At 41.5% G+C, this 12,769-nt stretch overlaps 2 protein-coding genes across 2 annotated transcripts in view; one reads left to right on the top strand and one right to left on the bottom strand.

Annotated features, from left to right (window-relative positions):
• Window positions 1–4,753, top strand: part of LOC115121162 (general transcription factor IIF, polypeptide 1) — a 28,223-nt gene extending 23,470 nt beyond the window's left edge. The window contains exons 11-14 of the mRNA XM_065010343.1: window positions 2,680–2,750; window positions 3,271–3,412; window positions 3,640–3,793; window positions 3,984–4,753. Of these exons, the coding sequence (XP_064866415.1) occupies window positions 2,680–2,750; window positions 3,271–3,412; window positions 3,640–3,793; window positions 3,984–4,188 (572 nt within the window). The 3' untranslated portion in view covers window positions 4,189–4,753. The remainder of the gene's footprint in view (window positions 1–2,679; window positions 2,751–3,270; window positions 3,413–3,639; window positions 3,794–3,983) is intronic.
• Window positions 4,754–5,294: 541 nt separating this feature from the next.
• Window positions 5,295–12,315, bottom strand: LOC135564941 (GDP-L-fucose synthase-like). Its single transcript, XM_065011019.1, has 10 exons — window positions 12,161–12,315; window positions 11,573–11,687; window positions 10,663–10,791; window positions 10,289–10,362; window positions 8,732–8,865; window positions 7,904–7,968; window positions 7,742–7,808; window positions 7,559–7,638; window positions 7,140–7,239; window positions 5,295–6,905 (listed from the first exon to the last, which is right to left on the bottom strand). The coding sequence occupies exons 1-10, from the start codon at window positions 12,313–12,315 to the stop codon at window positions 6,850–6,852; spliced, it is 975 nt and encodes a 324-aa protein (XP_064867091.1). The 3' UTR covers window positions 5,295–6,849.
• Window positions 12,316–12,769: the final 454 nt, after the last annotated feature.

Here is a 12,769-nt window from a genome sequence, read left to right as displayed (position 1 = left end):
TCATGTGTTTTTGTTGAAGGGGCTATGATGTGATAATGTTGTGTGTTTTTGTTGAAGGGGGCTATGATGTGATCATGTTATGTGTTTTTGTTGAAGGGGGCTATGATGTGATAATGTTGTGTTTTTGTTGAAGGCGGCTATGATGTGATAATGTTGTGTGTTTTTGTTGAAGGGGGCTATGATGTGATCATGTTATGTGTTTTTGTTGAAGGGGCTATGATGTGATAATGTTGTGTGTTTTTGTTGAAGGGGCTATGATGTGATCATGTTATGTGTTTTTGTTGAAGGGGGCTATGATGTGATAATATTGTGTGTTTTTGTTGAAGGGGGCTATGATGTGATAATGTGTGTTTTTGTTGAAGGGGGCTATGATGTGATAATGTTATGTGTTTTTGTTGAAGGGGGCTATGATGTGATAATATTGTGTGTTTTTGTTGAAGGGGGCTATGATGTGATAATATTGTGTGTTTTTGTTGAAGGGGCTATGATGTGATAATGTTGTGTGTTTTTGTTGAAGGGGCTATGATGTGATAATGTTGTGTGTTTTTGTTGAAGGGGCTATGATGTGATCATGTTATGTGTTTTTGTTGAAGGGGGCTATGATGTGATAATGTTGTGTGTTTTTGTTGAAGGGGCTATGATGTGATAATGTTGTGTGTTTTTGTTGAAGGGGGCTATGATGTGATAATGTGTGTTTTTGTTGAAGGGGGCTATGATGTGATAATGTTGTGTGTTTTTGTTGAAGGGGGCTATGATGTGATAATGTTGTGTGTTTTTGTTGAAGGGGGCTATGATGTGATAATGTTGTGTGTTTTTGTTGAAGGGGCTATGATGTGATAATGTTGTGTGTTTTTGTTGAAGGGGGCTATGATGTGATCATGTGTTTTTGTTGAAGGGGGCTATGATGTGATAATGTTGTGTGTTTTTGTTGAAGGGGGCTATGATGTGATCATGTTATGTGTTTTTGTTGAAGGGGGCTATGATGTGATAATGTTGTGTTTTTGTTGAAGGCGGCTATGATGTGATAATGTTGTGTGTTTTTGTTGAAGGGGGCTATGATGTGATCATGTTATGTGTTTTTGTTGAAGGGGGCTATGATGTGATAATGTTGTGTGTTTTTGTTGAAGGGGGCTATGATGTGATCATGTTATGTGTTTTTGTTGAAGGGGGCTATGATGTGATAATATTGTGTGTTTTTGTTGAAGGGGGCTATGATGTGATAATGTTGTGTGTTTTTGTTGAAGGGGCTATGATGTGATAATGTTGTGTGTTTTTGTTGAAGGGGGCTATGATGTGATAATGTTGTGTTTTTGTTGAAGGGGCTATGATGTGATAATATTGTGTGTTTTTGTTGAAGGGGCTATGATGTGATCATGTTGTGTGTTTTTGTTGAAGGGGGCTATGATGTGATAATGTTGTGTGTTTTTGTTGAAGGGGCTATGATGTGATAATATTGTGTGTTTTTGTTGAAGGGGGCTATGATGTGATAATGTGTGTTTTTGTTGAAGGGGGCTATGATGTGATAATGTTGTGTGTTTTTGTTGAAGGGGGCTATGATGTGATCATGTGTTTTTGTTGAAGGGGGCTATGATGTGATAATGTTGTGTGTTTTTGTTGAAGGGGGCTATGATGTGATCATGTTATGTGTTTTTGTTGAAGGGGCTATGATGTGATAATGTTGTGTTTTTGTTGAAGGGGCTATGATGTGATAATGTTGTGTGTTTTTGTTGAAGGGGGCTATGATGTGATCATGTTATGTGTTTTTGTTGAAGGGGGCTATGATGTGATAATGTTGTGTGTTTTTGTTGAAGGGGCTATGATGTGATCATGTTATGTGTTTTTTGTTGAAGGGGGCTATGATGTGATAATATTGTGTGTTTTTGTTGAAGGGGCTATGATGTGATAATGTGTGTTTTTGTTGAAGGGGCTATGATGTGATAATGTGTGTTTTTGTTGAAGGGGCTATGATGTGATAATGTTGTGTGTTTTTGTTGAAGGGGGCTATGATGTGATAATGTTGTGTGTTTTTGTTGAAGGGGGCTATGATGTGATAATGTTATGTTTTTGTTGAAGGGGCTATGATGTGATAATGTTGTGTGTTTTTGTTGAAGGGGCTATGATGTGATAATATTGTGTGTTTTTGTTGAAGGGGGCTATGATGTGATAATGTTGTGTGTTTTTGTTGAAGGGGCTATGATGTGATAATGTTGTGTGTTTTTGTTGAAGGGGGCTATGATGTGATAATGTTGTGTTTTTGTTGAAGGGGCTATGATGTGATAATATTGTGTGTTTTTGTTGAAGGGGCTATGATGTGATCATGTTATGTGTTTTTGTTGAAGGGGCTATGATGTGATAATGTTGTGTGTTTTTGTTGAAGGGGCTATGATGTGATAATATTGTGTGTTTTTGTTGAAGGGGGCTATGATGTGATAATGTGTGTTTTTGTTGAAGGGGCTATGATGTGATAATGTTGTGTGTTTTTGTTGAAGGGGCTATGATGTGATAATGTTGTGTTTTTGTTGAAGGGGGCTATGATGTGATAATGTTGTGTGTTTTTGTTGAAGGGGGCTATGATGTGATAATGTTGTGTGTTTTTGTTGAAGGGGGCTATGATGTGATCATGTTGTGTGTTTTTGTTGAAGGGGGCTATGATGTGATAATGTTGTGTGTGTGTTTCAGACAGCAGTGGTGAGTCGGACACTTCGGAGGACAGCGACATCGATGGAGAGGAAGCCTCCGCTCTCTTCATGGTGGTGTGTGTGTGTGTGTGTGTGAGAGAGTGTTAGTTTGTGTGTGGTCCCTTTTGTAGTGCCACTGTTCAATGTCAACCCCATTTCCCTGTCTTTCTCGCAGAGATGGAGTCTTGATATCGTGTTCTTGATCTGGGTTACGGTGCCCAAGATCTGGGGCTTTTCTAAAAGTCTTGAACAAGACTCTGGTAGTTGATGAACCTGATACCATATTTTGTAGTTTCTATGTGGCACAGAAGGGGTGACACAACACACAATTTCCAGGGTATCTTGCTTCCCTAGTGTGGCGGCAGTGTGGGCACAAAAACAGGCCTTTTTAACCCTTTGATGTGGTTAGTGTTGGTCTGACTCTCTATCTTGGTATTCCACATTTCAACTGGTGTTGGTGTGATAATGGTCTGCAAACACTGGGTCTTTCTTGGTCTGGGTCCTGAGAGGTTGAGAGTGGCTCTCGTGGACTTTGCTCTTGACTACCACTCTTAACGTTCCCCATTTCCTCACTACCCCCGCCCCTCCCCAGAAGAAGCGTACTCCTCCTAAGCGCGGTGGTGGGCGTGGCTCTGGAGGCAGCTCCAGGACTGGCAGTCGCCCTGGAACACCGTCCATAGACTCCGCCTCCACTTCCAACACACTCCGAGCCGCCGCTAGCAAACTGGAGCAAGGTACACACACACGCATGCACTCACACACATATTCACAGATGGGAAATAGATTTTTATATTTGTAATGTTTTCATTTATATTTACATATTCACAGGATCTGAAAGTCATATTTTGTTTGTGGCACCTTAAGGCTATGTGTGACCTCAGCACTGCATGCTAACTCTTCTTGATTGAACAATAAAGGGTTGTTAAAACTGCGTCTATCACCCTGCTCCCTCCCCTCACAGGTAAGAGACAGGTGGTGGGTGGTAGCTCTGAGTCTCCAGCTGCCAAGAGGCTGAAGATGGAGTCCAGCAGTACGGCTGTCACCACCCAGAGTCCTGCCCCCTCAGGGAAGAGCACGCCACAGCCCCCCTCAGGCAAATCAACCCCCAGTTCCAGGTATATTCCTTCTCTTCAATCTCTCCTGTTTGTTCACTTTTCTCACCCTTACCCTCTCTAGCTCACACACTCTCGTTCTGTCTCTCTCCCTCTTTTCTCTGTCCTCTCCCACACGCACGGTCTTTCTTCTTCTTCTCTCCCCCCTTCCACCACACACCCTCCCCCTGGTGTTTTGTCCCACTCTCCACAGTGACGTTCAGCTGACGGAGGAGGCGGTGCGTCGCTACCTGATCCGGAAGCCCATGACCACCAAGGACCTGCTGAAGAAGTTCCAGACCAAGAGGACTGGCTTGAGCAGCGAGCAGACGGTCAACGTCCTGGCCCAGATCCTCAAACGGCTCAACCCCGAGAGGAAGAACGTCAACGACAAGATGCACTTCTACCTCACAGAGTAAACCGGGCTCGTGTTCATTAGGGCATGCGTTTTAAAATGGAGACTGAGTCCAAGTTCCTCTTTCAGTCCCTTTGGTGCCTAATGAACACGACCTAGGGAGGGAGGAGGAGATGAATAGGAGAGGAAGAGCATGAGCGCAAAGTCCTCATTGATTGATCAGCGGAAGGAGAAGGATAGAACAGGGTCCTTGGAAGAGAGTGGAATAAGGTAGAAAGAGAAGTGTTACGCAACTGATTTGAGATGCGGTGTGTAAACTAGCCTCATTGTCTGTCTCTAGAAATGGTTTGAAGTCAACTGTACCTGTGGCAGTCCTTTCAGGTTAAACAACTTACTCTTACAAGATGTAGGTTTATCAATGAATTACGTAGATGTGAAGGTATCAACGAAAACATTCAGTGTAGATCTTGCCTTCTGACTCATCTCCCACCACAACCCACTGGATTCAACAAGACAAGTGTGGGTTATTTTGTACGATTTTCCGTATCTCCCCAGGCCTCCATTTCTTCATTTTAGAATTGTCTTTTTTGTTTATTTTAATTTGTAATAAAAACCCTGCTGTTGCTATGGCTGGTCTCCTTGTCATGTTTCTGGTTGGTTTGCATAATTAGAAGCAGAACACTGGACAATGATGTCATACATCTTAAGGCTCTTCAATGAAGACACACTAATATTCTTTGAGGTTCTGCCAGAGGTCTACTGTGCTATCCAGTGGATTCATTGGAAATCTACTTTGCAGCAACTGTTGTGTATGTACTTACTTGGATAAGAGTAGTGTGCACTTCAATGACAGTACTGTTGGCCTGTACTACTTCATGCCATGGAGAAGTGGTTGTGTAGTAGAGAAACCATGTCAAGCAGAAGTCATTCATCCTTATTCAGCATGACATGACAGTTGTAGGCATATTCATGTTACACCTTCCTCTCCTGAGGAAAATGACTTGATGTGCCAAGTAGAATCAAATATACTGATGGCACATCTGACCGTTTATTAATGGAGCGATTACTGGCAGATCCCAAATGATCTTGGCTTCCTCAGTGTTACCGTCAAACTTAGTTGACATTTGAAACTGTCGTTTGACCCCTAAAAACCTGCTTCTTCCTGTCCTGTTTCTACAATGTATTGATTACATTTTTTTACAGTGAGGTGGAGCGACAGTGATGTCCATATTCTCAAGATTCTTCAGGAAGTTGACTTTATATTAGTTTCTGATATGTTCATCCCAGATAAATCACAATCTTTTAACACAAACCAGTATTATGATCTGCAGTGTGGACTGAGGCCAGTGAATGATGAGAAACAGTTGGCTCCAATGTTTAGATCCAGGCTACTTTACTGTAGGCTTATACTTGTTGTTTTGTAGTGAGAAAACATGTCACACAGCATCACTCTCAACGACTGACACCTCATTCTTACATCAAGAAAATAATCCATATTTTTGTCAATATTCAATCACAAATAGATCATACACTTCAACTATATATGTTAGATATTAAAATGAAAATAATGTGATGTATTTGAGTGTAAACACATGACTGCAGTATTGCTCATAGTAACTGGTAGTCATACTGTAGGGGATCAGGTGGCTGGACCAGTTCAGACACCATCAGGTGGAGGACATAATCAGGGATTGACCTTAAGGGTTGCCCTATTGCTTGGAGCAAATGAACTGAGCAGTCGGGCAAGTTGAACCTGCTCTGAGGTTTCCCCAGGGGATTTTTCTGGTTCCTCCCCATTGTTTAAGTGAAAGACGGACAATTTATGGCATCCAGACAAGTTGAACCTGCTCAGTGGTTGCCCCATTAGGCAGGGGATTTTTCAAAACTGAATTTCAGTAGCCTAACATAGGGGCTACACTTACATTTTTTTGGTCCTGCTACACAGGAAGTATAACTATTGGTCAGGGTGAGCAGAGCGCCAGACAATACTATATCCTATTGCTGTGGATTGTGAGCTGTGTGTCTAAATCTTAGTCTCCCAGAGCCGGTATGCTTACAACCAGGTTGTAGAAGGGTCTCATGCGCTGCAAAAGTTACGCATTCAAACTGATTTTTCTACTTCATAGCATGCTAGCAGATACCCATAGACTTCCAGTCATTGTGCTAACACTAGTTAGCATTGGCTCACAAAATGACCTCTAAGTTCCTTCATACTGGACAAAGAGACATAAAAATGGTATCCAGGAGTTCAACAGCCTCTGGGGAAGTAGATAATGGGCCTCATTGCCAAAATCTCAAAGTATCCCTGTGACCATTTTGCTTGTGAACAATTACTTTAAAATGTTCTGTCAAGTGACTGTAATCACCAGGCAACCAACGAAAAAAAACTGCTGTCCAGTGGGCAAGAGCTTTTAAAACCTTAATGTCAATCCCTGACATCAACGGTGCAAATAGAGGAGAAAGGATCCAAAATGGTTGCCAGACAGTTCTGGGGAGAACAACAAGGTGGGGTATTGTGAGTGCAGAAGAGTCCTGTGTGCCTTTACTTCATGTCCACTGATCTGACAGAACTTAACCGGCCACATGGTGAAACCTATCCAGAACTTTCACTAATCAGTTGGCATGAAGACAAGGCCACAAGACTTGGAAGGCACAGTAGTAGTATTGGGATGTAGCCCTGATCTTTTTCATTAAACAATATTCATGTCTCGACCTTCATTGGTCTTCATGTTCGGGCTATGTCGTAATTGTTCACGAACCAATCACAGGTCTTCTTGATACCTGTAGGGGAGGAGAGACACAGTCAGTCATCTATGGATACTGTGCATTTTGGAAGAGTGGTTTAATCACTGTGAACGTTACTTTCATCATAATCATAAAACGACCGATGACCAGATAGGCATCAAATATCATGCTGTAATGCGTATGTGTTATTTACAAGGCAACTAATTCCAACTACAATATTGAGTTGTTTTCTGGACAGGAAATACAACCCTCAATATTTGGATCTCTGACCTTCAGAGAGCGGCGTGAAGGTGAAGTCAGGGAGGTAGCGTCGCAGCTTGGCGTTGCTGGCCGTCTTCTTCATCTGACCGTCTGACTTGCTGGTGTCGAACTGATGTCATAGGTCAAAGGCCACAGAAGGCAAAGCACAGGGAGATGACATAGTTACAGTGCAACGGATATGGGGGATAGCTAGTCCGAGTGGGCATTTCATGTACTACATCTGTACGTCTTTCAGTCCAACAGGTGTAATGAACCTTTAGATATGGTTGCTGGTGTTGTACTAAGGATTCTACTAGATTGGTTCTAGACACTGATTTAAGGTCAAATTTGAATAATGGTTAAGGTAAGGAATTGGGAAAGATACGCTGATCCTAGATCTGTGCCGAGGAGCAACTCCTATCAGGCGTACACAGCCTGTGGAAGGATACAACAATTTGACCTTTGAAGTCCAGGGCATCTGCAATCATCTCTACGGCGTCCTTGATGGGGAGCTCCTCCTCCTCCCCCACTGTGAGAAACAAGTGACAAAGGAGCTTGGTCCAGTTACATATGGTACACACACACACACACACACATTGACTGATCACACACACACACCGTGTTGGACTCACCAGAGAGAATGATGGGGTCAATCTCATCATACTCCCGCAGCACCCAGAGGAACAGACGTGCAACATCCTGAGAAAACACGCACACAGATTTAATGTACACATGCACATATCTGACACACACACACACACACACACACACACAGAGTAATTCACTAAACATACCAGAGAGTAGATGAATTGTCTCCTGGGTGTTCCGGAGCCCCACACCTGTAGTGGGGTTCCCTCCTCTGTTAGAAGGAGAGTAAAAAGGAGTATATGTTTGTATCTGTCTGTCTGTGTGTACGTCAAATCAAATTGTATTGGTCACATACACATGGTAAGCAGATGTTAATGCGAGTGTAGCGAAATGCTTGTGCTTCTAGTTCTGACAGTGCAGTACGTTTTTTTCTTTTTTCTTTCACCTTTATTTAACCAGGAAGGCTAGTTGAGAACAAGTTCTCATTTGCAACTGCAACCTGGCCAAGATAAAGCAAACAAATTCACAACAACTTCCTAATATACACAAATGTAAAGGGATGAATAAGAATCTGTACATATAAATATATGGATGAGCGATGGCGGTGCGGCATAGGCAAGATGCAGTAGATGGTATAGAATACAGTATATACATATGAGATGCGTAATGTAGGATATTTAGACATTATTAAAGTGGTGTTATTTAAAGTGACTAGTGATACCTTTATCAAATCCATTTATTAAAGTGGCCAGTGATTTGAGTCTGTATGTAGGCAACAGCCTCTCTATGTTAGTGATGGCTGTTTAACAGTCTGATGGCCTTGAGATAGAAGCTGTTTTTCAGTCTCTGAGTCCCAGCTTTGATGCACCTGTACTGACCTCGCCTTCTGGATGATAACGGGGTGAACAGGCAGTGGCTCGGGTGGTTGATGTCCTTGATGATCTTTTTGGTCTTCCTGTGACATCCGCTGCTGTAGGTGTCGTGTGTGTGCGTGCGTGCGTGCGTGCGTGCGTGCGTGTGTGTGTGTTACTTACTTTTAGCAGCATATGTCTTATGCATGAGCGCTGAGAGCACGTGACCATTTTCAAAGTTGAAGTTGTCATAGGGACCATACACGTTAGTCGGGATTACGGCGGTGTAGCGACGCCCATGCTGCGCAAAGTATCCCCTGTTGTCAATCAAGTCACACAACACACACACACACACACACGCACAATCATGTTGTGGTTAGAACATTAATGACCCACTCCAGCTATTTTTTTAAACAATATTCTAAGTACACATACAATACAAGGTACAAACCCTTAAGGGTAGAATTTCTTTTTTTGTTGAGAGAATTATTATTTATTTTTTTGACACAAATGGCGAAATTCAAGGAGTTGGCAATTCAAGGGGTTAGTCTGATGGATGCATACCGATGTCATCAGCATTCCCTCTTGCTTCCCAGAACAATAGCAGAGCAATAGAGGTTCCTTGGAAGTTGTGGGAACATATGTTTTTGGTTTCCCATTGGTTCTGGGAACAAAAGCCTAAGTTTCCTGACCAGTGAAACTGACCTTTTTTTTTTACATTCTGAGAACATTTATTTTTTGGTTGCAGGGAAGTTCTGAGAACGTTTTACAATGATTCCCTGAAAGTTTTCCTGGGAGGTGTTATTAATGTTCAATAAGACTTTTAATAATACTGCTAGCCTAGTTTAACTGTTTTGAACACCAAGCACAGATGGGACACATGGAAATGAAATTGCTTAGGCATTAATCATGGCAAACACATCTCTTTTTTATTGTCACAGGGAGCCTATAAGATTTAAACCTATGATCTTATGTTTCCTATCCATGGACTCAGTCCACTGCGCCACCAGGTTGGCGCTAGCATGCCATGTTTTGTAACTTATACAAAGCTGTGTATTTTAGTCTATTCAAACAGACCCCATTTCAAAGGAAACAAGTGCTCATAAAGATCAGGTGTGGCCAATTAGCGGGTGCGGCCACTTCATGAACTCACTTAACAAGACAGAGGATAGAGAGAGTTTTGTTGACGCTGAGAACGGAATGTATATATTAATAAATAACGTTTTTAGAACCCTCTTGTGGTTTTAATGGAAAGTTTTCTTAATGTTCTGAGAATATTACTAAATAGAACCACGAGGAAACCTGTAGGAAACGTTACGCTGAAGTACTGAAATTCCCACATAAGAACGTTGTTCTTAATGTTCTCTGAACAATTTGAGAACATTACTTTAAATAGAACCATGAGGAAACCTGTAGGAAACATTATGCTGAAATTCTGAAATTCCCACAGAAGAACGTTGTTTCTTAACTTTCTGAGAGCATAACTTTAAATAGAACCATGAGGAACCTGTAGGAAATGTTATGCTAAAGTACTGAAATTCCCACATAAGAAACACATGGTTCTCAGAACATTATGTGCTAGCTGGGTTGTGCCATGTAATGAGGGACCTGCACCAGCTACTGAAATGCATCTTTTGTTAAGTTCATCAGGTGATAAATGAGGTGCAAGGGAGGCTGAAGTGGGTCTTTCAAATGTGTGCTAATGTACCTGCACAGGTAACAGATTAGTCACCAGCTCACCTGTTCTGAATATCAATCATTCTTTTGGCATGTGAGTAGCCAAAGTTTGAGTCATGTGGAGGCCCATTGTGGATCTGTGGGAAGGGGAAGAAAGTATGAGTGATCCTACACCATCTTTTATTAAAAATCCCAGTTTGGAGGGCCAGAGGTTCCCAAACATAGAGTAGTTCTACTGTCACTGGGCACATACTCGATCCCAAATGGCACCCTAAACTGTTGAACTCCTACCTTTGACCAGGGTCATTAGGTCTCTGGTTAAAAATAATGTACTATATAGGGAATTGTGTGCCATTTGAAGCCACCATAGTATTTTAGTATTAAGGTTAAACACAACATAATCTCATTGATTTGGCCTTACTGGTTGTTCAACTCACCATGCTCTCATCAATAGGGTATGTGGTCTTGTCAGGAAAGATGCAGCTGGACAGACAAGACACCACCTTGGTGACGCCCATTTCGTGAGACGTCTGCAGCACGTTGTCATTGATGCGAAGGTTGTCCCTCTGTGAAGGCAAAACACTGTGGTCTCAATTCAATAAAACCTGTATTACGACACTTACACAATAACTTGTTTTTACACAATAACTTGTTTTACCACAAATTAATTAAAAGAATGCATTTGCTCACTAACACCCCGCCCGTGACGAGCACGCGCATCAGCTCAGCCTTCGTCTGCAAAACCATCTCTCACTCTCCCTCACATTTTTTCAGTTGTGATATTCACATACTGTTATTACACTGTAGCCCATCATTGTAAATAAGAATTTGTTCTTAACTGACTTGCCTAGTTAAATAAAGGTTGAATAAAAAAACAGATGGATTAATACCCTTTTGGAATTAAGATGAATACATTTGCCAACAAAGTCACTGTGTAAACTTCACTTTGACAAGTTCAATTGAATTTCAGTCTAAGTAGTTGCCCGGCCAGGCGAACATGGACATTTATATTCAGGTCATTCAGCAGAAGATCTTTTCCAGAGCTGCTTCCAGTCGGTGCATTCAACCAGTAGCTAGATAAGACAAACCATTTCACGGACTGGCCTTTAGGTAGTTCAGGCAAAATATCAGATGGGCAGGCAGCCCATCAGCCTGTCTAAACTGGGGATTTTGTACACAAATATCATTATTTGGTTAACAATTGGGGTGCCAGGCAAAGAAATGGGCCAGTGAGTTAGAAATGCCCGTTCCGAATTTCTGGACCCATCCCTGATTTAACAAATGTAGTTTGGGACAGAAACGTATAGCCTAGGTATTAAAACAAACTGGGTAGTTAGGTAAGCTCACCAGAAAGTGTAGGTTCTCCTTCATGTGAAGATAGAGTCCTCCCACCTTGGCAGCCAGGTGGATGACATGGGTGGGCCGATACTTCTCAAACACTGCTCTTGTCTGTTGTAGATCTCTGGCAGAACAATTATCATCATCACCATCCCATTTAATGGAAACACATCAATCTCATAAAAGTATGCATGCACGAATGTAATTAGCTAAACATTTAATGTGGTTCCAACAGGAACTATATAGAAACTCTAAATATATACTGTATCTATGCATCAATCTACATATCTATAGAATAGATTAGAAAATAATAGAATAGCAGAGAATAGAATATGTTTTTCCACGAGTGAACTTATTTTGTTCCTGTTGGAACCACAAAACCAGCCCCAGATGTAAAAGGGTCATAACAGGATTTCATACAGTGCAACATGACATACATTACCTATAGAAATATGTTATGTAGAACAGACATGCTGGAGTTTCTCAGGCATGAAGAATATGGCATCTCTTGTATATAGGCTAGGCCATTTTTATCTGCATAGACCAAGCCTCAGACCAGCTCTGCTGAGAATATGAAGTTAAGATGACATAACTTACACGAGGTTGGCCTCTTTGGAGGACAGGAAGGTCCACTGCTCGCCCTCGAGACAGCCGCCTTCCTGTTTCACCACGTGCTCGATGGCCTTCCCGACCAATCCAGATCCGCCCGTGACGAGCACGCGCATAGGCTCAGCCTTCGTCTGCGAATCCATCTCTCACTGATCAAAGAATGCAAACTTTAATTTTTCAGTTGTGATATTCACATACTGTTATTACGCTGAAACCTAAAACAAAGTAGGTTGATATGAATGACAGTATGATCATGGCCCTATTTATAGCCTACTTTAAAACGTAATAATAATAATAATAATAATTGTTTACATTTAGGCCAGTAAGGAATTAATCAAATATATGCTATACAACATCAAACGCAAGTTGAAATGTATTAACACACTTTTCGTTTCAATTACAATTTCATTGTATCCACATTTGTTTAATCATGGAGGCTACTTCATTGTATTTATTTCCTATCTCCATTTATTGACTTTTGTCTTTTGAAATAAATTCAATTTGGCATATTAATTATTAAGCCAAAGGGGGAGTGAATGGTATTATGACAATGTTAATTTTAGCCAATCAAAATGATAAACAAACAGCCTACGCCAA

This window comes from Oncorhynchus nerka, linkage group LG26, assembly GCF_034236695.1.
Source record: "Oncorhynchus nerka isolate Pitt River linkage group LG26, Oner_Uvic_2.0, whole genome shotgun sequence".
NCBI lineage: Eukaryota > Metazoa > Chordata > Actinopteri > Salmoniformes > Salmonidae > Oncorhynchus > Oncorhynchus nerka.
The sequence above is the reverse complement of the archived record's forward strand: the minus strand, read 5'-3'. Positions and strand labels throughout refer to the sequence as shown.